The sequence below is a fragment of the Eriocheir sinensis genome, chromosome 66 (genome assembly GCF_024679095.1).
Source record: "Eriocheir sinensis breed Jianghai 21 chromosome 66, ASM2467909v1, whole genome shotgun sequence".
Taxonomy (NCBI): domain Eukaryota; kingdom Metazoa; phylum Arthropoda; class Malacostraca; order Decapoda; family Varunidae; genus Eriocheir; species Eriocheir sinensis.
In genome coordinates, this window is record NC_066574.1 from 547,820 (window position 1) to 575,220 (window position 27,401).

General features: G+C 41.9%; 1 protein-coding gene across 2 annotated transcripts in view; it reads left to right on the forward strand.

Moving 5' to 3' along the window:
• The window catches only part of LOC126987679 (putative protein kinase C delta type homolog), a 158,699-nt gene that overhangs the window by 33,365 nt on the left and 97,933 nt on the right, over positions 1 to 27,401 (forward strand). Inside the window, exons 1-2 of one of the 2 annotated variants that reach the window (XM_050844805.1) lie at positions 3,732 to 3,750; positions 16,479 to 16,583. In XM_050844805.1, the coding sequence (XP_050700762.1) occupies positions 16,517 to 16,583 (67 nt within the window). In that variant the 5' untranslated portion in view covers positions 3,732 to 3,750; positions 16,479 to 16,516. Of the gene's footprint in view, positions 1 to 3,731; positions 3,751 to 16,478; positions 16,584 to 27,401 lie in introns of those variants that run through there. The other variant, XM_050844804.1, reaches the window with a different exon arrangement.

Consider the following 27,401-nt stretch of genomic DNA (forward strand, 5'->3'; position numbering starts at 1 on the left):
GTAGACACCATGGTTGCGGCTTTGTTTACAATGTTGCACGTCGCTCCCCCCTCGTCAGTGTGACGACAACAGTGACGTGCTCGCGAGCAAAAGCTGCCAGCAAGAGCTCGTGCTCACCAGATTTGGGTCCAGTGTGACGCCAGCTTAAGGCGAGAGAGAGAGAGAGAGAGAGAGAGAGAGAGATGAATATGTACACACACACACACACACACACACACACACACACACACACACACAGTTTCTTTAACTTTGTTTTGACGCCGAGTGTTTTTTTTCTAGAAAGTGAAGGACGCATTCATTCTCGGAAGAATGCAGAGCAAAATGATTTGACATGCTTTCCTTTGTATAGGCGATGATTCGTCGATATCTTGACAGGTTCTTAATTTTTGTTGTTTGAATGACATTTGTACCCTATTGAATCAAATATATTATGTCTTGCTTCACTCGTTCTCTGACAACATCCACGCCCCGCACTGCCACTATGTGAATGCAATAACACTTCTTTGTCGGTGTGCTGCGTACGCAAAACGCATACAATACGTCCTGAACATATCACCAAAAAGTCCTACTTCGATACTTAGCTCCTGTTCAATACTGTAAAACTGTTTCTGGTATTTACAAAAGGTTGCCGGGAGAATCGTCTGACGGCTTCAAGTAAAGCAACGGGTGGAAAAATATAAAAATGTTTAAAATGAGACAGAAGCATAGGCAGTGAGCGCCTTATTGACAGAGGGCAAGAAGGGATAAGTGAAGATTGTGGTTGGAGAGAAGAGAGTGTAGAAGGAGGAAAATGATGATGATGAGGAGGAGGATGTCAAAGTGAAAGAGAAGAGAGAAGAAATCGAGGTGAGAGAGGTGAAAGAAGATACTGTGGATGAGTTGGTGAAGCTGTGATATGTGACGGAGGTGGAGGAGGAGACAGAGGAAGAGTAGGGGGAGAACATAAACATAAAAAAACATAAGAACATAAGGTGTCTGCAAGAGGCCAGCAGGTCTATGCAAGGCAGCTCCAATGAATATAACCCCACGTAACATCACTATCCATGAATTTATCTAATCTTTTTTATGTACTTATCGTCTTTACTGACAAGCCCATTACTATGTGTCCTACCCGATTCTCTTGTCATCAGAACCTTATTGATATCCCCCTATTAAAGCCCTTCATCCATTTATACACCTCGATTAAGTCTCCTCGTACTCTTCGCCTTTCTAGAGAATGCAAGTTTAATTGTTTAAGTCTTTCCTTATATGGCAAGTTTCTTAACCCGTGAATCATCTTAGTCATCCTTCTGTTTACCGATTCTAACATTTTGATATCCATTCTATAGTAAAATGACCTGAACTGAACCCCATAAACGAGATGAGGTCTTACTAATGCTAAATATAGCTTGAGGATGACTTTGTTGTTTTTGTTGCTTACGCTCCGTGAAATGAATTATAATTCAATTAATTTATTCCGTACAATGTTTGCACGATTTCTAGCCTGAATGCATTGTCCCATTGGACGGAGGAGGAGGAGGAGGGAAAGGAAGAGTTGGAGGAGAATAGCAGGAGTGATGAGAGGGAAGAGTGTAGGAGGGAGAAGAAGAGGGGGGAGAGGATAAAGAGGTCAAAGTGAAAGAGGGAAGAAGAGGTCTGGGCGGGAAAGGTGGAAGAGGTGGAGAAGCTGTGACGTATGTGACAAAGGAGGAGGAGGAGGAGGAGGAGGAAGAAGAATAAGAGATGGAGGGGAAGAAAGAGTTGGAAGACGTGGAGGAAGAGAAAGAGGAGGAGGAGGAGGAGGAGGAAGAGGAGGTGAAGGATAAAAAGAAGAGGAGAAAGTCGCTAATCCCGCTAAACAATGCAAATGTACTTAAAGTTCACCGTGTTTTTTTATTTATTATTCTATTATCTCTATCTTTAATAATTTCTTCTTTCTTATATTTTGGCGTCAGCAGCTTGGCACGGAGTTTGCATGGTGTAAAATGCGTTTTTTCTTCTTCTGTGCGTGTGTCTATTTCTGTGTGTGTGTGTGTGTGTGTGTGTGTGTGTGTGTGTGTGTGTGTGTGTGTGTGTGTGTGTGTGTGTGTGTGTGTGTGTGTGTGTGTGTGTGTGTGTGTGTGTGTGTGTGTGTGTGTGTAAATATGAGTGTGTTGTAGCACGAATATTGGGTTGAAAAGGGAACGTGCTATATTCTGTTTCCCGTTTGACTGCTTGAAATTGCGAAATCGGGGGCAACGTGCTAGAGGAATGCACTGTGTTAATACATTCACTACCACAGCTGTTTTCAGGTGCGGACACGGGTGCAGCGTGCTTGGCAATGTGTGGGAAATGTGAGTCGTGTATGTGAGTGTGTATGTGGGCCTGTAAACAAGGCAAAGAGGGAGGGGAAAATAAAAGGAATGAGGATGAGGGGGAGATCAAAGTAAAAAGAGGAAAGTGATGTGAGTGACGAGGGTTGTTGATAAAGAGAGAGAGAGAGAGAGAGAGAGAGAGAGAGAGAATTGTAAGGGGAACAAACGAAACATAGAAAACTACCAAAATATCATAGATATTCTATCAAAAAAAATGAAAATATGTTTTCACACAACAGGGAACAATAGTTGTAAAGTGGTGCGTAAATAACAAAGGAAGGGAAGAAAGATGTGGATCAGTGAGAGAGGGAGAAAAAGATGAACGTATGAAATGAGGTTAAGAGGAAATATGACATGTAGTAGGGATAAGGAATGTGGGCAAGGGAAAGAAGGGAAAATATAAATGAAAAGAAAATATACTGTGAAGAAATATATATTGAAGAAAGGAAAAAAAAAGAGGAAAAATTCATTGTGGAATATGATAAATAAATGTTATTTAAAACCGCACGATTAAAAAAGACGAAAAGTAGAAATGAAGGAGAGAAGGTAAGCTTTCAAACAAAGTAGCATGGAAATAGAAAAATTCAAAAGGAAATATATGTAGTGAAATCAAATGTGAGTATGTATAAAGAAATAGGGATAGGAATGTATAGGAAGTGGATGTGAAAATGGATGGAAGGGATGGGAGACGGAAGAGAAAAATAAAGAAATTAAAGTAATGAAATGGAAATCAAAATCAAAACAGGAAAAGAAAACAGTAAGCATGATTAAACGTTTTAAGCTACAGTATGTACGATGGTAGCTGGGTCAGGAGGGAAATCAGGGAGGTAGAGATGATAGGATGAAGGAAAAACTGATGGGAATGGAGTTTTGTAGGTCACGTACACGGGCCAACCCCCGGCGACTGCTGCAGGCATTGATTTGTTGTGCTAAAGAAGTCTGATTGTGAGGAACGGAGAGGAGTTGTGTGGGTGACGGTAAAGCTGAGGAAGGGAGAGAAAGGAGTCGCTAGGGACACGGAGAATTCATGAATAAACGTGGAATGCGTAACAAAAGAAGGAAAAGTTTTTTGCTTTTATCTTTCAAATTGTATAAATTGTGCTACTTATTCAGGCACAATCTGCGCTTATTTTTTTCACCATCCTCGCCGTCAAATGCACCACCATCATCAGCAACAACAAAGTCTTGAAAGGTGTTGCAATGATCGATTTAAGTGATATAATCCAGTGCTAATATCATCATCAGCCCTATCTATATAATATAAATCATACCTTTAGTATTGCTATATTCATAATACTTCACCATCACTACATTCATCCTTACCACCACTACCACCAGCAGCAGAGCCACCATCACCACCCCACCAACACTACCGTCACTACCACCTGGCTCCACGCCTGATGTTTGGCATCAAGTGGTGAGTATAAATACCTCACCATTACTTGTTACCCTTTCCTCCCTCCCTCACATCAACCTCCCTCTCCCGCTCCATTCTGCCCACACTCCTTCGTTTCCTTCTTCTCCTCTCACACATCCACGTGCCTTCCCTCCTTCCCTTCTTCCCAATAGTTTACCAGAATTTGTTTCCCTAAAACTTTTTTTTATTCTCCCACTGTTTTATTTTGTTTTAGCTTCCTCCTCCCCTTCCTTCCCTCCTCATGCTCCTCCTCTTCTTCTTCCTTCTTCTTATCTGCCTTATTTTTCTGCGTCTCTCTCTCTCTCTCTCTCTCTCTCTCTCTCTCTCTCTCTCTCTCTCTCTCTCTCTCTCTCTCTCTCTCTCTCTCTCTCTCTCTCTCTCTCTGAAAACAAAATGATGGTGCCTCATTTTAAAAGGGCAAATTTCACAGAAATCCGACTTAGATTGACAAATATAACTGTCAAATGATTCCAACGTAAACGAAGCGTGGCTAAACTTTAAAAAAATATATATTACTCACTCAGCAGAATACATGTATCCTGTTTTGCGAGAAGCGACGTAACAGTAATAAAAGTCAACCGTGGTTTAACAACGAACTCAAGCATTCAACTGAGGAGAGAAGTTTGCTCTTCAGGCTAAAGAAAGTGCAAAACACCCCTGAAAATAGTATTAGACTTTATCATGAGGCCAGGCGACGAGTGAAAAGACTAGTAAGGCAAAGCGTAGGTACGACGAAAATATTGCCGCCAACTGTAAGACAGATCCGAATTCTTTATTCAATTATATAAACAACAAAAGGCGATCAGAAGAGGGATTGGACCCTTGATTGACAGTGATGGTATATTAGTAACTGAAAGCCAGCGCGTTGCAAACTTAATGAACAATTACTTTTCCTCGGTATTCTATACTGCCAGTCTTACCACCACTACCGCCAACATTAGTGATGACAATAGTATTACCGATAATTCCACGCAGGCCTTGCCCGTCTTTGTAATCACTTCCGAGGAAGTCCTAAATGCTCACCAATCTCCTAAATGAAAGTCCAGGACCAGACAATGTATATTCTATTCTACTTAAAGAATAAAAAAGCGAAATACTATATCTCTCTCGACCCTGAATTCAACATGTTAATGCGTCAAAACATCGTCCCTTCGGAATGGAACACGGCCGACAACACAGATTTTTTAAGAAAGGAGAAAAAAAAGTACCGGGCCCATTAGTCTAATTACAGTAATAGGTATGCTACTCGAGAGCATAATTAGACAAAATTGTAAGTTACCTTGAAAGTCGGTAATTAATTAAGGACACTCAACATGTCTTCCACAGGAAGAGATCATGCCTGTCGAACCTATACTAACCTTTTATACTCACCACGTAACATTTTATGACGTAACCACATTACTGGATGTAGTCTATCTCGATTGTCAGAAAGCGTTTGATAAACTTCCACATCCTAAATTACTTTATAAAATCAAGCAACTAGGCATTGACGGTAAAATTCACCAATGGATCGCAACATGGTTGAGCAACAAACAACAAAGAGTGGTGATCGATGGATTTAACTCGGAGTGGGCGCCTGTTCCACAGGGCTCAGTTCTTGCCCCAGTGCTGTTTATAATATACAACAATGACGTTGACGTTGAGCTCAATAATCTCATTAGTAAAATTGCTGACGACAAAATGATTGGTAATTCGGCCCTCACTGACGAAGACAGACAAAGCCTCCAAGAAAATTGCATTAGATTTCAGCTTGGTCCGATAGATGGGAAATCCCCTTTAATATATACATAAGTGCCAGGTTCTTCAAATTGGTAAAAACAAATATGAACTTCGGTTATGAAACGATGGGAGATAAAATCAAAAGCGTTCAGTGTGCCCAGACCCTGGTTGTCAAAATCACGTCAAACCTCAAATTCTTACAGCATTGCATTGACGCAGCAAACAAACCGAATATAATGCTGCTCTTCATTAAGAGACAATTTTCATTAAAGAATAAACATGTAATATTTGCACTTTTTAGTATTTTAGGCAGATATCATTTAGAATATAAGGTACAGTTTTCGTCTCCATACCACGCATATGACATTCCAAAATTAGAAGGTGTGCAACGTAGGACAACACAGATGATATATTCCATGTGCAACAAACCTTACGAAGACAGGCTCTCATCCCTTAATTAAACTGTTCTTTCTTGAGAAACGTCGCCTTCGAAAAAATAAATGATCGGATGTTTCATAATACTCAATGGTTTTACGAATCTGGACAAATCCAATTGTTTTTGATAGATGACGCGTTCCGAACGAAAAATTATGGCACAGAACTTGTGTAAACAAATAAGTTTAGACTGCCCATTTTTTTTTTTTCGCCAACGTTGTAGCGCGAGAATGGAATAAACTGCATCCTTCAGTACTCTAGTGCACCACGATTAATTAATTTAAAACAAGCTCGACCACCACTTCCTTCAAATTGATATTCACTTAAGTCGAAATGCAAAGTCTTGGTGACATTAAACATTAAATTTAATTGGATTTCACTTAGATTTAAGGACAGACCACCAAGTCTGGACCATTGGGTGTGTGTGATTTAAATATCTATGTAAATCTCTCTCTCTCTCTCTCTCTCTCTCTCTCTCTCTCTCTCTCTCTCTCTCTCTCTCTCTCTCTCTCTCTCTCTCTCTCTTGCTCGCTCGCTCGCTCTCTCCAACTTTCTCTTTTATTTTCTCGTCTAGGGGATTTTTTTCTCACCCTCATTACATCTTTACAGGTGACTAAAAACATGTAAATATTAAGATGCAAGCACTGGCGAAACGCAACAAAATAATAGAGCAAAAAAGCTTTCTTTTGTGTGAATGAAAAATGAAAAGGGAACACAGGGTAAAATGAAAAATAAAAAAAAAACACTTTTTTTTTTCTGAACAACTAAGTGGAAGGGTATGTTAAGAGTAAAGTATATTGACGCCCGCTAACCTAGGATCAATTCACACTGTGCCGACTCTGGGTGTACCCTACAGTCGTAGCGACTGTAGGGTACACGAGGTCTTAGGTATTGATGTGAAGGGTCGCGCATGGTCTGAAAGCAGTCTAGAAACTATTGCCAGATGCTGAGCCGACGTCGGGGACGGACTGTGTTATCGCGAGGGCAAGCGCGAAAAAGTATTCCACGCTAAACTTCCACGACAAGAGTTGGAAGGGTCTGGACCTACGATCGTTTACGGCTGAGGTCTAAGGGAGATCGGGGACAGTCGCCAAGACTGTCCCTAAAGCCCCGTTCACACTGTGTCGACTCTGGGCCACGACAACCCAGCGACTTTTCCATTTGACAAGTTGGTTCCCACGCTCCAAGAAGGGGGGGAGGTTTTATTGGCGTCTTGGTGTCTTGCCGACTGTCTGGGACATTCGGCCAACTAGTTGCCAGTATGTCGTGCTAACCCTCACGACTCCAGACTCCCGTCGGCGCAGCATTCGGCAACAGTCTCAAGACCTCTTTCAAGACATGCCCGACCCTTTCACATCAACACCCAAGACCTCGTGTATCCTAGAGTCGTGGGTAGTCGTAGCCCAGAGTCGGCACAGTGTGAACGGGGCTTAACAGTTTTGACTTGTCCTGAGGCAGTTGCAGTGGTGGGCACGGTTCCGCCAATCCGCTAACCGCTAATTAGCGAAGCTAACTTTTTCGTTAGCTGTTTAGTGTTTTCGCCAACTTTGGAAACATTTAGCGGACCAATTAGCTTCCGCTAAATGTAGTTCCTCCTCCGCTAACTTAAGTCCACAAAAAAAAATCATACAGGTTTGTTCTTGTTCGTTGTGGGCAGACACAGTACCAGTTGAGCCACATGGCGCAATAATTCCAGGGCTTCCACTTTTGGGTAAAGTACGCCTTAAAGTATAGTAATTGGACAAATATTAGGGAAACTTTTTGGTATTATATGGTAATGCATCTTTCATTCCCAACTCTTTGAACGCGGGATTTAATAACAAAAAAAATCAATATTTTCCACTTGACAAGAAATAAATTTAAAATAATAAAAATAAAAGTGTCAGTTATGGAAAAAAATTAAGAAATGCGTAAATTTGAGGGAAATCTTGGGTAAAATATACGGATTTAGTATAAACTAGAAGCTTCTTCCTCTTCTCTTCTTGTTGTTGCGTGTTGGGCTCTTTGTTCAGTTCAGCTGCGACGTTGTCACCGTGTAGTTGCGTTCATTATTGTCACCTTGTTTATCGTTATCGACGACATGGAAGGTGACTCGAGTGACGATTTTTTTATTTTTTTATTTGTGTTCACCTTTATCATCTGATTTTGGCATGCTATATCTTTCTGGAAGACTCTGTGTCTAAGCTACAACATATTGAAATGTCATGTCAATAGGTCTCCTTTTTAAGGGTTTTAGAGCCAAAATACTAAATCGAAGCTAAATCCATATATAAAAAAGTTAGCGGTTAGCGTCAGCTTCCACGAATTTATTCATCAGTTTAACGGTTTACCGTATGCGAAGCTAACTTTTTAGATAGTGGATTACCAGTTAGTGAAGCTAACTTTTCGGTTAGCGGTGCCCACCGCTGGACAGTTGCGAAGACTGTCGAAGCCATTTTTGAAAATCTAACTGCTTCCTATCGGCACAGTCGTCGATGCCGATTACTTAAGAATAATGATGGACTGTCGTGACGACAGTCCTCGTCTAATGAAGGACGTTCGTGACGACTGTCGACTCATAAATATTGGCTACCACGTTGACCGGATGTCGGCGGGATTCTGATTGCCAACAAATTAGTACTATGACCCAAGGCCAAATATTTTTAGACGGCGACCGTCGGCTAGCTGGTCGGCCAACTAGTTCACAGACAGTCATGCCGAGAGTCTGCATCCGACTGCAAAATTGTCGTCAAGACTGTCTGTGACGGTCGGCCAATCGGTCGGCAGAGTCGTGGTTGTTGTAGACATGGCGCCATTTCAAAAATGACAGTTAAGACTCGTCTTGCAATTAGTTGGCCGAATGTCCCAGACAGGCGACGACAGTCGGCAATCATACTAGGCAACACCAAGGCACCAGAAAGAAAAATAAAAAAACTCTCCCCAGGATCTCCCATTCTTGGAGCGTGGGAGCTGACTTGTTAAATCCAAAAGTCACTGGGTTGTCGTGGCCCAGAGTTGGCACTGTGTGAAGGGGGGCTAAAGATTTTTATTCGAATGAAACAACGTAAGGGAATACATTATGAAAAACATATAAGGTTTCCTTTGTATATGACAGCAAATGTTTATAAAAAAAACTGCCAAGAAACTAAAAATAGTGGATAGATTGTTAAGGCGTCATGAGGTAAGAGATAAAGATATTCTTATGAATGTGTTGTAACAAGAGAATAGGTAGGAAAAGTGCAATCTAGATAGGTTTGTTTAATTTCCCGGTTATTTTTCACGAACAGAACGGGAAATAATAGGAAGCGATGGTGCAACGGAAACACGCTATACCAAAATCTATCTATTTAAGATATAATTATACATATATAGATAAACTAAAGATCATCAAAGTTTGTTACCGAAGCCAATTCATAATATATATCAACGCATGTGATCAGTTTATGCATCATCCATTTTGGGGGTTTATCCTTATACATATATAGATTAACTAAAGATCATCAAAGTTTGTTACCGAAGCCAATTCACAAAACTGATGGAGCAAAAGGTTTATATTGACATATTACGTTAACGTGTGGTGCACAGAAACAAAAAAAAATCAAATCACACGAAGACAACACAAAAAAAACCCGTAGTGAATGAGATAACAACTGAATACTATAATGACATAAACCACGTTGGGTCGCTACCCATAACTAACACGAGAACATGTCGGTTAAACCTATAATTAAAAACACGTGGGGAAGAAATACAAAGACAATAAAAGTAGGCGGCGAGATGTCCCCATTTTCTTCCGTAAACATATTTGGTCTGTCTTAATCAAAATCTTAATTGGAAACATTTTATTTCATCTTTTGCTGATTCAGTCAGGTGTTATGTATCGTCTTCACCTATTATTTCCCCCCTCTCAGATTATGACCATATACAAGGGCCTTGTCCGCCTTCGTATGGATGATGTAGTACCTCATGTGTGTGGGGGGGAGGATCCAGACACACACAGCTCTGATAGACAGAGTGGAGTCAAACCGTCTCATCAACTCCCCTCCTCTTACCAGCAGTCCTCTATCTCTTAGATTCAGCCTCAGTATTGCAGCCTTTTCTAAGTTATTTCGATATTTTCATGCTAACTGCTCTTGTGAACTGCATGCCTCCTCACCTCCAGTGGTTCCATTGCAAATTATTTACTACTCTTGCATATCCCTATGCTCCCTGATGCAAAAGTTAACCAGCATCTTCATTCTTTTATCCTTTCCTCTGGATAACATCAGTACTTTCCTTCTGTGTCTATTTTTTTCCAGCCTACTTCTGTAACTCTTTCAAGACTGGAGTACCAAGACACCTCTACTTTTGAAATTGACCTCTTTTTTGACCCCTCATTGTTCTTTTCTTTTGCTGGAGCAGCGTAAAGCGGTCATTTTCTATATCATTTTTCGCTTTTTTCCTTTGAGTTGCTTCCTTTGCTCTAAAAAAAAGTCCTTTACAATTGGATGCAAGTTGTGAACATAACAACAAAAACAAAAAAAATCATCATTCTCCCCTGTGCCGGACACCGACGCAGGGTAGATTTGACCCTGGATCAGCGCTGCTCCGCCCAGCGAGAAACATTCCAGGAAAAGAATAACGCAACTCGCTAGTGGAAGGTTCCACAGCACTGACAGAAAGGGCATTCACAGTGGCGGCCAAATGGCTAAATGACAGTTTTTCTAGATGAAATAAATTTCCTTAATTAACATCTTTTCGTTTCAAAAACTAATTCTACAGAAGCACTACGACACAAATAAAGTAATGTAACACAAGCCCTTTTCTTGACATAAAAATTGCGTTTATAGCAAAAATAAATGTTTCAGCAAAGGCTAAATAATTTCAATAAGGTGAGTAACGTACTTGAGATTTATGAAAAAAAAAAATTATCATGGTATGTCATTGTAATTTCCTTTACATTCAGCACTAAAACGCAAAATGAAGATAAAAAATGAAAAATATAATAAAACGAAAAACAAACACTTATTAACGACTAACTCACTAATCTCGGACTAAATAAAAATGAGAAACGCTATGCGTGTTACTGCACCTGTACAGGTGCCCCGTGCATCATGAATCCAGATCCAGACCCAGATGAGGATTTATTTAAAAACAAAATATATACATGTTCGTCTCAGGAAAAGACCAAGGTAGCACAGTAAACGTTTAAGTACCACGCACTCTTCTTTTTCTTATCTGCATTATCCCCTCGTGGGGTCTGCAGCTCATATATGTTGTAACTTCTTTCTCTTGTGTCCACTTCCTGCAGGCCCAACTGCCTCATTCTACTTTACTCAATTCTGTCTCTCCACCTAAACCTTTGTCTACTTCTTGTTATTCTTTCCTCCACCCAACTCCTCTATGACTCCTTCACAGGATCAGCCTCCTTCATCCTGGTTGCATGCACACACCACTTCAAACGTGTCTCTCTTGCCTTCTCCACAATTGACATAACTCTTGCCTATATTCTGATGTCCTTACTTCTTTCTCTCAGTGGTATTCTCAACAACCATCGCAGCACTCATATCTGTCCTCTCCAGTTGTTTCTATTCATTTCTCCTCAGCGCCCAGGCTTCTTAACTTTACATTTACTCGTCTTACAACCGCTGTGTAGATTTTTCCTCGAAACTTTAGTGGCAGCACTTTTTTGCCATATATCATACACACACACACACACACACACACACACACACACACACACACACTGCTGTCTACTCTCCATTTTGCCCGGTATTCGGCTTCTTAAGAGTTCCGTCTATCCCTTGCAGTCCACCATTGCCCTAAAATACATACATATTCCTACTTGGTATAACTGTCATCCTGGTCTACATTCTTGCAATCTTCTTTCCTCCTCTCCTGCTGCTAACCATCGTTGTGTTATTTGCCTCAGGTGCTAGAGAGAAAGGGAGGAGGAGGGGGTGGGAGTGATTAAAGGAGGGTGTATAAGTAAATCGGGGTAGCATGCGGGAACGAGGGTGCATGGTGAAAACGTGGGTTAATGCTCGGGTAGGGGTAAATAGGAAGTGGGGCATTCATTGGCTGCCGTTTGACGCAGCTGCTCGCTGGTATAAATAATTTTCTTTCGAGCAGACGAGCGACCGGACGGCGTGTGTGTACAAACAACCTACCTTCCCTTCTCTCCTCGTTCTACTTAATCCTATCTATTCCCATCCCTTCCCGAATCGTTATTATGCCATCCCTTATCCCCCCCCCCCCTTCCCGTTTCTCTCTCTCTCTCTCTCTCTCTCTCTCTCTCTCTCTCTCTCTCTCTCTCTCTCTCTCTCTCTCTCTCTCTCTCTCTCTCTCTCTCTTCTAATACCACGTTTCACCTCCTCTTCTCCTCTCCTTCTTCTTCCTCCCTTCATCCACTTCCGTTTCGTGATCCTCCCGGCCCACATACAGTATAATTTTACGGCAACACTTTTCCTTTCTAAATCATCATCTTGTTCTCTTCCATCTTTTTTATTCAAACATTTTTACATCTTCATGTTCATTGTACACTTTTTACCAGAGGCGGTAGTTAATGTTAGTTTTACGTATATTATAAATGAAATAATTCACGAGACTAATAAGGTGTAATTACAAGCTCAAGGACTAATCACATGAAGCCGAGGTCCAAGGACACCCAAGGCGTAACTAAACCTTATTCTCCCATCTGTGCCCATATCTTATTTCTATTATGTTATTTTTCATCATCATTGTGATCATCATCATTACTCAATCAATTAATACGAGCATATGCCGGGGAGGAGGTATCACCTTGTCCACTCTACGACGCCAAAGTCGAGGTTCCTCCAAATAAGTCCATTCAGGACGCCAAACAAACATGCAAGTAAGTTGCCAAAACCAGACAATCCTCCAAGAAAATATCCATTCAGTCCCCCCTTCCATTTAAAGTACCTTATGGCAGGATCAATCGATTTACTCAAGCCACGAAATCTGTAGATTTCCCCTTCGCCTCCTCCTCATGGGATTGTCTCCTACAAAAACTACCCGATACACAGTGTCGAATTCTGGATAGCATTCCACATGCCCGTATAGCCAGAGCTAGCACTGCCGACTATGCAGGCAACATTCCTTTAATCAGTCGCACGTAACCGTTTTGATATAAAGTCATTTCATCGATATCCCATGATTCTGCGATTTTTTATTTATTTTATTTTTTGTTTTTACCCAAGGCATCAATCAACCTCGCCAAGTCACTCTTCACTGTCCATGTATCACGGCCATAGAATAACACCGGAAACACTAGCTACTTGAAGATCCGAATCTTTGTCCTTCACAGGCATCGAGAACACTGAATACTCTTGCCGAGCGAGTCTATAAGACTTCTTGTCGAGGCGGGCTTTTGTTGAACGACGCTACCAATGTATTTGAAATGTTCCTAGATATTAGTGACTGTCACACGCATAAACATCGGTATTCTTTCATATAAGAAGCTTCCAACCACTTGCACCACACTTTTGGTCCAGGAAACCTGAAGTCTCAAAAGGAAACTTGCTCGTGCTGTGCCTCGAGAGCCATCACCAAAAAGTCCAATGACTTTACAAGAATTCTCGCATTATTAGTGAAAATATTAGCTTCTTATTGCCAACAGATGGTACACAATGACCTCGAAAAGCAACCTTGCAATACTTGCATAAACCCAGTTCATGCAAGTGTTAGAAAGTGATCGGGCGAGGACACAGCCCTACCTGACTCACGTGTTCAAGCATAATAAGCTGGACACGCTTATAGTTAGTCTGTAGAACAACGGTCCCTGCACGAATGCCACGGAGTCATAGCAGACTCCATTTTGCCTCATCATCACTCAATCAAACGCCCTTTTGAGATCGACATCGACATGACGTGCAAGCACCCCCTGTCAAATCTCGTGTCGGCGGATCAGGTGGATCAGCATCCGTTATTTGAAAATCTGAAGTTGGGAGCTGCCTGGCGCAGGGTCCACCGTGTATAACTGCTCTAAGTACTGAGCCCAACGAGCCCTCTGCTCATTCATGTCTGATGCGAGACAACCGCCTGTTGTTTAGGTAGCGCATGGGTTAGCATACCTAATTACGAATCTGCGGCATGAGTTGTCGGTTCGCAGCCCACCCAGCTGTTCATCATTGCATTCGGGATGGTCAATAGATGAGTACCTAAGGAAATTGGGGAAGATACTCTGTGGTAATTCGGATGTCATACTGGGTCTGTGTCACAGGTTAATGGGTTTTCATCCACTGCAGCAGTGGTTCCCAACCAGGGTTCCATGAACTCCAAGGGGTCCATGGAAAACTTTGAAGGGGTCCATAGAGATTCTATTATTTTTAAATTTATTATCCTGAAATTAGGAGACATGGGATTCGGAATAACATTCATACTACTGTACACAATCCTTAAAACTGAATGCTTAATATAATAGGGCAAGTATTATAAAACTGGGTTCACACATAGCCGACTTGGCGTCCCGTTCGACCCCGTTCCATCCCGATCAGTGGAAATCGCTCAAAATGTGAGGTATCGCGGCTATGGTTGGCGGTAAACGTGGGAGGGCGTGTGGGGTCGCCACCGAGCGGTGGGAAACGGGAAGCGAGCCGTTTTTTTTTTTTTCTTTTTTTTCCAGCATGTTAAAAAATTCGGGGCCGGTCAAGACCGGACGTCCCGGGACGGCTGTCAGAAATTGGCATAGAACGGGATTAGAACGCCGTCAGGCGGGGTCAGACGCCCCCTTTTGGCGGCGTCAGTCAGGATGAAAACGGCATGAAAATTGCGCGTCCCGTATTGCAACGTCGCATCGCCAGCAGTTGTGCGAGCGTTGTGCTCAACCACCCCAGACACCGGAACCTCCTCCCGTCTGCAGTCTCCTTTCCCCGCCAAACAGTGAGACACTGCAAGAAACTGGCTGCAATACGGTCACGGAATTACCGCTACAAGAAGAGCACCGTGCCCGAAATGATAAGCAGCATAAACTCCACGTAAACCACTCTCAGGAGTACAATATGTGAATATTTCTATTGTATTTTATTTACTTAGTATTATTATTGTAATTATTATTATTACCATTACCATTATTATTATTATTATTATTATTATTATTATTATTATTGTTATTATTACAACAATTATAATAATTATAATATAATAATAATAATAATAATAATAATAATAATAATAATAATAATTATATTATTATTATTATTATTATTATTATTATTATTATTATTATTATTATTATTACTACCTCCGCCACGAAGTTGGAAGGAGGTTATATTTTCGGTCCGGTCAGTATGTTTATTTATTTATTTGTTTGTTCGTTAACAGTCTCCTGTGCACAATTTTGCGAATATCTCAACCAATTTTTCAGGGAAGCTTCGTGTCCATCCAGAATAGAACCCATTAATATTTGATGTCAAAGGTCAAAGGTCAAAGGTCAAGGTCAAGGTCGCATAAAATGTCACATTGGCCATAACTTCGGTTCTCGTCATCGTAGAGACTTCTGACTTGGTTCATATTTTAGCTCATGGAAAGACGCACCTTGCATGGCCTTAACCTTGACCTTTGACCTTGACCTCGAAAAGTTCGTCCCAGGTCAAAGTTTCCAAAACAATCGAATTTCATCAAATTTCGAAACAAATGCTTCCATATGATGCACCTTGCATGGCCTTGACCTTGACCTTTGACCTTGACCTCGAAAAGTTCGCCCAAGGTCAAAGTTTCCAAAAAATAGAATTGCATCAAATTTCGAAACAAATGTTTCCATATGATGTATTGTATCACAGTTGATGCCCATACCAATTTTCAGGACGATCTTTGGCGGAGGTGTGCACCCTCCGAGTGCTATGCGTCTAATTATTATTATTATTATTATTATTATTATTATTATTATTATTATTATTATTATTATTATTATTATCATTATTATTATTATTATATATTATTAGTATTACTTCTATCAGCATTTTGTACATGCAATCTGTTCACAATTTCTGTATATGTTCAGCTCTAGGGCTGCAATATCTCCCTTATAAACCGTTTTATTATTATTATTATTATTATTATTATTATTATTATTATTATTATTATTATTATTATTATTATTATTATTATTATTTCTATTATTATTATTGTTATTATTATTACGCACACACACACACACACACACACGCGCGTAACCATACATACACAAATACACACACACACACACACACACACACACACACACACACACACACACACACACACACACACACACACACACACACACACACAATAAAATTAATGAAGAAACTGAGTTTGCCTTATTGGAAGTAGGTGGACAAAATCAAAAATATATTTGAAAATACTTTATGGTCAAAAGATAACAATACATTTACAAAATGCAATAGTATAGTATATCGTAATACATATATATAAATTATGATGCAGATGTTAACCTGAAAATCACTTATCTAAGAATCTAAGTTGATGAAAAGACAACACTATATGGAAAACACTATTTTTTAATAGGATACATAATTAACAAAATTTCATACACAGAAAACACGAAAGCAAACTTACTGACTAAACAACTTAATTTTATCCTTATCCATTTTCAGTATGCGGGACCAACTGTCACAAGAAGTGCGAGAAACAGATGCCCAACCTGTGCGGCGTCAATCAAAAGCTGCTGGCTGAGGCGCTTTCCTCTGTCAAGAAGGGAGGTGAGTATTGTCGGGCTGAAAGGGCGAAATAGATACGAATAAGTGATGGAAAAGAGTGAAAAGAACGGATGCATGGGCATTAAAGGAAGAAATAATTGCAGATACAGTTATGGGAGTGAGATATGTGTGGTGGATAGGAAATGGTGAGGAAGAGGTAGATGCTGATAGAGAACAAGGGCGAGTAGTTAGGAAGATCATATGTTCAGTAAATGTTTAATAGGATTTGTTAGAAGAAAGGGGTGAGGAAAATGGATAGGTTTCGATAGAGAATGTTTGGTGAGACAAATAAATGAGAGGGAAGGCTGGTTTAGAGTGTTAAGTTGGATCTCTAACTGATGATCACTAAAGGTTACAGGGATTAGGAAAAGGAGGAGTGTAATAGAAGTAAAATTAGAAAGAAGAAATGGGCCAACGGGGAAGTCTTGTAAACGTGGAGATAAACTGGATGATATTAAAAATGTATAGAGTCGAGTTTAAGGACTGGTCAGTATACAAAGTGATGTTAGTAGAGACGAGCATATGAAAGACATAGGAGAAAGGGATGAATGGGAGAGAGAGAGAGAGAGAGAGAGAGAGAGAGAGAGAGAGAGAGAGAGAGAGAGAGAGAGAGAGAGAGAGAGAGAGAGAGAGAGAGAGAGAGAGAGAGAGAGAGAGACGTTTATTGTGTTCCATCTCACCCAGCTCATTCCAGTCAGCCAAGTTTACTGAAGCATTGCCGATGATCTATAGCAGGCTGATATTTGTCAATCGATGTAAGACGCGAATGCTATACGTTTTGACGGGCTTCCTCGCTTCCTCCACTCATTTCCCCCAAAGATTGCTCTGTAAATTGCCCATACATACCGTACGTCGGTTACGAGACGTTAAAGGCAAAACACTGACACTTGGAAAGGCAGACGGACATTTAGTTCAAATATCGTACTGACGGAGAAAAGGGATGCAGGAAAGGAGAAGGGGAGATTGAAGGGATGGATAGACACAGACAGACGAAAGAACGGATAATTAGAAAGAATGGAAAAAAAGAGAGAGTAAAAAGGAGAGGAGAGTGGAGTGTTAGATTTTGATCCTCGATTGAAAATATCGAAGCTATCTATCTGTCAAGAGAGATCAAGGGAAACTTTCAGCGGAAGGAATAAATGGACGGAGAGAGTAGCGATGAAATGAAGGAAGGGAGCTGGAAGAGAAGAAGGATGAGGAGAAGCAGGGGTGTGCTTTGACAGAGTTTGATAGGGAAGACGATAGAGAGGCAGGACAGTTAGGGAACGTGGATGAAAGGAAGGAAAACTCCTTAGGATTCTGAAGACAGTCGAAGAAAGTTGCATGTTAGGATGTCAATTGAAAAAAATTAGCTGATGTACAAATGAAAATTATAAATAGCACATTTTTCTAAAAAATCTTGGTAATTTTATATCATTTTGGAAGATACAAAACAGGTCCTCTAGACAATCCTTTCAGGGCTAGTTTGTATAACAGAGGAAAAAAATTGCCGGTTGGAAAAAGAGGAGGGAAATATGAATACTGCTGAAGAATGAGTCAAAACAACAAAAAAATACGTGAACGATACTTTTTTGCTGGGGAGGATAAAAATGTAAAGGAACTACACTTAAAAATAACTTCCACTAACTGCATCTGAAACACGCACGTCTTTTCATTAATTGAAGATTTTTCTTACCGCAAATTTGATCATGATTTCATAAAACTAAATCACTAGTCAGTTAAACTATGAACTAACTAACACACGGGGGGGGGGGGGGCATACTCACGGGGACGCGTCACTTCACTCACTCGCCGCCTCCACTCGCGACGGTTCCTCTGAGCATGCTTCCACGCAGCCACCCTATCCGTCTTAAGCTTCACCTACCTAGCGGGACCGATCATGAGTTACGTGGGCGTCCTCTTGGCCTCCTTTTGGTCTCCCCTACTCACGGTTGTTTCATGCAGCAGTTGTCAACCTAAGTGCATGGTGCAGCACAGGGTGCATGATTTTTTTCAAAGGGTACATGGAAATATAGGATACTTGGAGGGGTACACGATATGACCAGTGTGTATATGAGTGCACAGTACAAAAATAAAATTCGGGAAGAAAATTATAATTGTATTATAAGAAACTAATTTAAATTGCAGTTAAGGTATTACATATTTGTGTATAGCAGTTCATTAGTATGTCACACTCATTATTAACTATAAATATCCATTACCCCAAAGAGGTCGATAGAGCCCCCAAAGTGTGGGGTAATCAATCAATGGGTCATTCTTTTTATTTATTTATTTATTTATTTATTATTATTTTTTTTTTTACATTGCGGCCTATTGCGCCGGTAGGCTTCTTCCCGGTGGATCCTGATGTGTCGGTCCAAGGCTTCTTTCCGGTGGGTCCTGATGGTCGGCCCAGCCCGTTCTGGCGCAGGCGAGTGTTTATAGTGGCGCCATCTTGCATTGGCTCATGCTGCCCTCCCAGAGCTCATCTTTGATTCTAGAATCTAGAGTCCGGGTTGATAAGTGGTCTTCTGTACAGCATACGCTGGCATACGCTGGGGGGTGCGTCGCCTCCCCTACCCTACGACGCCAAGCTCGGGGGTCTCTCCAGGCGAGTCTCCATGCAGGCCCCGTTCCCAGCCCGAGTACCTCCCGGCAGGATCTATCGACTTGCTCCAGCCACGAACTCCGTGGGCGTCCCCTTGGCCTCCTCCATTCACGATTGTGTCTTACAGAGACAACCCGATGAGCAGGATCAGCTTCCAGAAAACGTGCCACGTGCCCGTATAGCCGGAGTTGGCGTTGACGAACTATTCATGTAATATATGTCGAATCAGTCTCACGGAGTAGTCGCCGGTTTGACACAAAGTCATTCCAGCGATATCCCATGATTTTGCGCAGACACTTATTACCAAAGGTATCAATCCGCCTCTCCAAGTGTCCATTTAGTGTCCATGTCTCACAACCATAGAGTAAGACAGGGAGCACAAGGGACTTTTGAGGAATTTGATGGAAGGTCTGTCAAGCTCCTGGACAATTGCTGGATTGCCACATTATCATACATGGCTTATACCTTTGAGAACCTTAAACATTTTTTTTTTTTTTTTTTTTTTTTACAGCAGAGGAGACAGTTCAAGGGCGTAAAAAAAAAAGAAAACAGTAATGAAAAAAAGCCCGCTACTTACTGCTCCTTAATAGAGTACAGAGGACTGGCGAAAAAGAGAGGTCAATTTCGGGAGGAGAAGTGTCCTGATACCCTCTTCTTGAAAGAGTTCAAGTCGTAGGCAGGAGGAAATACAGATGAAGGAAGATCGTTCCAGAGTTTACCAGCTTGAGGGATGAAAGAGTGAAGATCTCTCTCTCTGCCCGGAATCGTGCCAAATCTATTCCCCGACTTTCCAAAAACTCCTTCATTGATAGAAAATGCCAAAACCTTGCCTTTTCTAATTCTCCCCGTGACTTCTGGCATCTAGCCAAAAACATCTCCTCCAACTTCACTTCTTCATCTTTTCCTCCTCTCCTTCGTCCTGACGGCAGCACCGCCGTCTCATCTATCTCTAAGGCTGAACTCTTCTCTCAAACTTTCTCTAAAAATTCCACTCTGGACGATTCTGGGCATATTCCTCCTTCTCATCCCCCCTCTGACTCCTTTATGCCTGTTATTAAGATTCTTAAGAATGATGTTTTTTATGACCTCTCTGGCCTCAATCCTCAGAAGGCTTATGGACCTGATGGAGTGCCTCCTATTGTCCTTAAAAACTGTGCTTCCGTGCTGACACCCTGCCTGGTCAAACTCTTTTGCCTCTGCCTGTCAACATCTACCTTTCCTTCGTGTTGGAAGTATACCTTCATACAGCCTGTGCCTAAGAAGGGTGACCGTTCTAATCCCTCAAACTACCGCCCTATAGCTTTGCTTTCTTGTCTATCTAAAGCATTTGAATCAATCCTTAACCGGAAGATTCAAAAACACCTTTCCACTTCTGATCTTCTATCTGATCGCCCGTATGGGTTACGCAAGGGGCGTTCTACTGGTGATCTTGACTTCCTAACTGACTCTTGGTCATCCTCTCTTTGCCGTTTTGGTGAAACCTTTGCTATTGCGCTGGACATATCAAAAGCCTGTGATAGGGTCTGGCACAAATCTTTGCTTTCCAAACTACCCTCCTACGGTTTCTATCAATCTCTCCGTACCTTTATCTCAAGTTTCCTCTCTGACCATTCTATTTCTGCTGTGGTAGACGGTCACTGTTCTTCCCCTAAACCTATTAACAGTGGTGTTCCGCAGGGTTCTGTCCTATCTCCAACTCTCTTTCTGTTGTTCATTGATGATCTTCTTTCCAAAACGAACTGTCCTATCCATTCTTACGCCGATGACTCTACTCTGCATTACTCAATTTCTTTTAATAGAAGACACACCCAACAGGAACTAAACTATTCCAGGCTGGAGGTAGCCGACCGCTTAGCCTCAGACCTTACTATTATTTCCGATTGGGGCAAGAAGAACCTGGTGTCCTTCAACGCCTTAAAAACACAGTTTCTCCACCTATCCACTCGACACAATCTTCCAAACAACTATCCCCTATTCTTTGACAACACTCAGCTATCACCTTCTTCAACACTAAATATCCTCGGTCTATCCTTAACTCAAAATCTCAACTGGAAACTTTATATCTCTTCTCTTACTAAATCAGCTTCCTCGAGGTTGGGCGTTCTGTACCGTCTCTGCCAGTTCTTCTCCCCCACACAGCTGCTATCCATTTACAGGGGCCTTGTCCGCCCTCGTATGGAGTATGCATCTCACGTGTGGGGGTGCTCCACTCACACAGCTCTCTTGGACAGAGTGGAGTCTAAGGCTCTTCGTCTTAAATTTCGCTGCCATATTGCCTCTCTTTCTATCTTCTATCGATATTTTCATACTGACTGCTCTTCTGAACTTGCTAACTGCATGCCTCCCCCCCTCCCACGGCCTCGCCACACACGACTTTCTACTCAAGCTCATCACTTTACTGTCCAAATCCCTTACACAAGAGTTAACCAGCATCTTCACTCTTTCATCCCTCACGGTGGTAAACTCTGGAACAATCTTCCTTCATCTGTATTTCCTCCTGCCTACGACTTGAACTCTTTCAAGAGGAAAGTATCAGGACACCTCTCCTCCCGAAACTGACCTGTCTTTCGGCCACTCTTCTAACTCTTTTTAGGAGTAGTGAGTAGCGGGCCTTTTTTCACATTTGCTTCCTTTTTTTATGCCCTTGAACTGACTCCTCTGCTGTAAAAAAAAAAGGGTGATTAACTCTTCCATAAGGGGTTTGAACAGTAAATGAATGGGCTTGATTAGAAAGTCGAGCGAGGCGAGGCCGCGGGAAGGGTGGAGGCATGCAGTTAGCAAGTTCAAAAGAGCAGTCAGCGTGAAAATATCGATAGAAGATAGAAAGACAGGCAACATCGCGACGGAATTTAAGAGGTAGAAGACTATCAGTAAGAGGAGGAGAGCTGATGAGACGAAGAGCCTTAGACTCCACTCTGTCCAAAAGAGCTGTGTGAGTGGAGCCCCCCCCACACGTGAGATGCATACTCCATACGAGGGCGGACAAGGCCCATGAATATGGATAGCAACTGTGCGGGGGAGAAGAACTGGCGGAGACGGTACAGAACGCCCAACTTCGAGGAAGCTGATTTAGTGAGAGAGGAGATGTAAAGTTTCCACTTAAGATTTTGAGTTAAGGATAGACCAAGGATATTTAGTGTTGTCGAAGAATAGGGGATAGGTGTTTGGAAGATTGTGTCGAGTTGATAGGTGGAGAAATTGAGTTTTTGAGGCATTGAAGGACACAAAGTTCCTTCTACCCCAGTCGAAAATGATAGCAAGGTCTGAGGTTAAGCGTTCTGCAGCCATGTACTTTCTGTTGGGATGGTCTTCTACTGAAAGAAGTTGAATAATGCAGAGTGGAGTCGTCGGCATATAAGTGGACAGGACAGTTTGTTATGGAAAGAAGATCATTGATGAATAACAGGACAGAGCCCTGTGGAACACCACTGTTGATAGGTTTAGGGGAAGAACAGTGACCGTCTACCACCGCAAAGATAGAACGGTCGGAAAGGAAACTGGAGATAAAGGAACAGAGAGAGGGATAGAATCCGAAAGAGGGCAGTTTAGAAAGCAAAGACTTGTACCAGACTCTATCGAAGGCTTTCGATATGTCTAGCGCAGCAGAGAAAGTTTCACTGAAACGGCTAAGAAAGGATGACCAAGAGTCAGTTAAGAGAGCAAGAAGATCGCCAGTAGAACGCCACTTGCGGAACCCATACTGGCGATCAGATAGAAGGTTAGAAGTGAAAAGGTGCTTTTGAATCTTCCGGTTAAGGATTGTTTCAAAAACTTTAGATAGACAGGAAAGGAAAGCTATAGGGCGGTAGTTTAAGGGATTGGATCGGTAACCCTTCTTAGGCACAGGCTGTAAGAAGGCATACTTCCAGCAGCAAGGAAAGGTAGATGTTGATAGGCAGAGACGAAAGAGTTTGACCAGGTAGGGTGACAGTACGGAAGCACAGTTTTTAAGGACAATAGGAGGCACTCCATCAGGACCATAAGCCTTCTGAGAGTTGAGGCCAGAGAGGGCATAGAAAACATCATTATGAAGAATCGTAATAACAGGCATAAAGGAGCCAGAGGGGGGATGAATAGGAGGAATATGTCCAGAATCGTCCAGTGTGGAGTTCTTACAGATAGTTTGAGCGAAGAGTTCAGCCTTAGAGATAGATGAGACGGCGGTGCTGCCGTCAGGGTTAAGGAGAGGAGGGAAAGAGGAAGAAGTGAAATTGGAGGAGATATTTTTGACTAGATGCCAGAAGTCACGGGAAGAATAAGAAAAAGCAAGGTTTTGACATTTTTTATTTATTTATGAGAGAGCTTTTAGTAAGTTGAAGAATAGATTTGGCACGAAACCGGGTAGAAATATAAAGATCATGGTTAGCAGGAGTGCGAAGGCTCTGGTACCTTTTGTGAGCTGCTTCTCTATCTTTGACAGCACGAGAACAAGCTTGATTAAACCAAGGCTTTTTAGCATGAGGAGTAGAGAAAGAACGTGGAATGTATGCCTCCATTCCAGAGACAATCACCTCTGTGATGCGCTGGGCACACACCGAGGGGTCTCTCTCCTGGAAGCAGTAACCATTCCACAGGAAATCGGAAAATTACATCCTCAGGTCGTCCCACCGAGCTGAAGCAAAATGCCAGAAATATCGCCTCTTTGGTGGGTCCAGAGGATGTACAGGACCGATAGGACAGGATACAGAAATAAGGTAGTGATCGGAGGAGCCCAACGGAGAGAACAGTTTGACAGAGTAAGCAGAAGGATTAGAGGTAAGGAAGAGGTCTAGAATGTTTGGCCTGTCTCTAAGACGGTCGGGGATACGTGTAGGGTGCTGAACCAACTGCTCTAGATCGTTGAGGAGAGCAAAGTTGTAGGCTTATTTACCAGGCTGGTCAGCGAAAGAGGATGAAAGCCAAACCTGGTGGTGAACATTGAAATCTCCCAAGATGGAGATTTCAGCGAAGGGAGAGTGAGTCAAGATGTGCTCCACCTTAGAGTTCAAGTAGTCAAAGAATTTTGCAAAGTTAGTAGAGTGAGGTGAGAGATAAACAGCACAGATGTATTTAGTAATAGAATGCCAATGAAGTCTTAGCTAGATGGTGGAAAATTCAGTAGAGTCAAGGTCGTGGGCACGAGAGCAAGTGATGTCATTGCGCACGTAGGAGCAACATCCAGCTTTGAATTGAAATTTAGGATATAGATAGTAGGAGGGAACAGAGTAGAGATTGCTGTCAGTAGCCTCAGAAACCTGTGTTTCGGTGAGGAAGAGTTGAGGTTTAGAGAAGGAGAGATGGTGTTCCACAGAATGGAAATTAGAACTAAGACCGCGAATGTTGCAGAAATTGATAAGGAGGAGGTTTGAGGAGTTATCAGGGCAACTCTCAAGTCGGGAGCCAGAAGGGGAGTCCTCCCTGGGGGAATTTATGGTCTCACGCTCAGCCGCGTGGGTGCGGTAGGCTTTAACGCCGCTGGGACCTTTAAAATTTAAAATTCTCTTACACCAGGCACGCCATTTAACTCTCCGAGGGCAGGCATACGTGAAACCGTGGTAATCTAGAAACGATAAATTTGAGCCCACACCACGATTTGAATCGAGGAAACCCCCTTTATGAATTTTCCTACTATGGAGATTCCTGGTGCTCACTTGAAAAAAAAAAGAATTACAGACTATCGAGAACTTGCACCAATGGCCATGATTTACCTAGTGCGGATACCAGCAAGATATCTGGCAGAAAAAGGCTTAACTGATTCGGTGGATATTAAAACCGAAAGCAAAACCAGTTACAAGATGTGGATTCTTTGAATAGGGGAGCACTTGAAAGTGAATTAAATCCCCGCGTCGAGGACCTACCATTGCTATGCACTACTCTTCCAAGGTATGTGAAACTTTTAGTGAATACGGCATTTTCCCCACAGAAAACAGGCACATGAAAGTTAACAAAAAAGTATCTGAACTGGTGCATTAACTGACAGGGATCATTACGTAAGGAACAAAAGTATATAATAATAGTGACAGTGAGTGAGTAACCGTAGGAGCGGATGGACGTGTTGTGCGCGCTCCTGAACTGCTGATTCGACAATAGCGAGCAGCAGGGTCAGGACTCTGAGAGACGGGTGTTGCATCTGTGAAGACTTTTCAGGCGATAAGTGGAGTGCATGCTGGTGTCTGACAGGGGTCAAGCAAGATAATATACCCAAAATAAACTAGGTGTGTCCGCCATGTTTACACAAGACATCTTTAGCAACCAATATTGTGGAAAAATAGTATGACTTTAATTAAGCAAAAATTATCTAAAGAAATATTAGTTGTGAAAGATGAAATTGAAAGTCGGGCTCTCAGTGTGAATGAGAAGTTGGGTGAAGTGGCGGATGTGTTTTGCGCTGACAGACAGAGTCGACTGGCGCCAGCTGGGCTGAAGTAGCAAGGCGGAGGAAGAAGAAGCATCTCCTTGTTGTCAAGGCCTCTGATCAAGATAAAAAGGCTACTTAGATGAATAATGAAGTTTCCCAGGCATTACAAGGTATTCAGATTACTGATTCAAGATACACGAATGGAGGTAACATTGTTATAAACTTTGATGATGAGAATAAAGGCAGGGGTTCCCAACCTTTTTGCTCCTCTGTACCCCTTGGGCATTTTTATAGGTTCCCGAGTACCTTAAGAAAATAGAATAAAAAAAACGAAATTGTAATATTTTGATATTATTTTATAATGAAATTGTATGTGTAGACTGCTGATATAATTTAAATAATAGTTTTACTTACTAAAATAAGGAAATAAGAAAACACGCAGCATTGTGCAACTTGAATGCAGATTACAACACCGTGTATTGTACATAATTGGTTATTCTCTCGGACCCAATGTACCCCCTGAAAAGTGCAATTGTACCACTGGGGGTACATGTACCCCAGGTTGGGAGCCCCTGATATAAAGAATGTAGCAGCTCAGACATTAGAAAATGTAGAGCAAGTTAGCACAAAAAAGTGTGGGAAAATTAAGGCCAAAGACCATGCATTTGCAATGGGCATAAGGACGAGACCGAGGATGAGAAACTGATGCATTGTTAAACAGGAATGAGTTCCTACAGTCGATTCCAGGAGTTGAGGGGAAAATTGAGATTTTCAGTAAGCCTCATACAGGTGGCACGATGCACTATATTTTGAAATGTGACCCAACTGTTAGAGAGCTGATTCACAAACACCATGACAAGATAAAACTTGAATGGGGAGTGTATACTGCGAGAGATAGATACCATGCAATCATATGTTATCACTGTCAAAGATATGGCCATGTTGAGGCCAACTGTACTGCCAAGAATAATGGAGACGCCCCAAAATGTTTCAAATGTGATGGGGATCATAAATCAAAAGCTTGCTCCATGGCTGAGAAGAAATACATTAATTGTATGAGGTACAAGAAACCTGAAATCAACCACTCAGCGAATGACCAGTGTTGTGTAGTTCTTCAGACTGAAATTAAGATAATTCGTAGCATAACCGATCATGGCTATAAATTGGTGTTTGAGACTCGAAGATAAATTGAGTGTTTAATGTTCAGTGAGTTGGAAATAATCGTTAGACACTGAATTGTGATACTAAAGAGAAAATATCAGATAAATGGAAAAATGAAACAATGGATATTTGTGATACTATAAACAGGAAGGATATTGTGATTAGTACGAACCAAATCATGGCCAAATGACTATAATGATGCAAAGTTTATTAAAAGGACATCAGTAGGCTATCCATGAAAAGCAATTAAGACACTCACTACACGTCGTGAATAAGTGCTTATCGAGGATTATTCTTGAGGCTAACATCGCAATTGTTGACGGCCCTGCGGAGCGCTGCGCCGGCAGTGGAACGGGGCCTGGAACCTCAATAACGGTAAAAAGGTAAACGGTAATAGCACGAGAAGAAAAGGGAAATGGGAGGAGGAGGAGGAGGAGTGACTAGGGATACACACATATATAGTTTGCGGCATATGCTATAGCGTGTAGTCTCGGTGTCACGTTTCAGATCATTGAGCGATCTGACCAAGGTCCTTTTGGATGATTTCGCCGGTGGAGGAGAAGCAAGAAGGTGAGGACCTGGAGGAAGAGAAGTAGGAGGATGAATAAAAGGAGGCTGGGGGAAAAAAAGGAGGCTGGGAGGATAATGAGGAGGAGGTGGAGGGGGAAGAAAAGGGGGAAGAGGAGAAGTAAGATAATGAGACTAAGAGGAGAAGTAGGATAGGAGGGAAATGAAA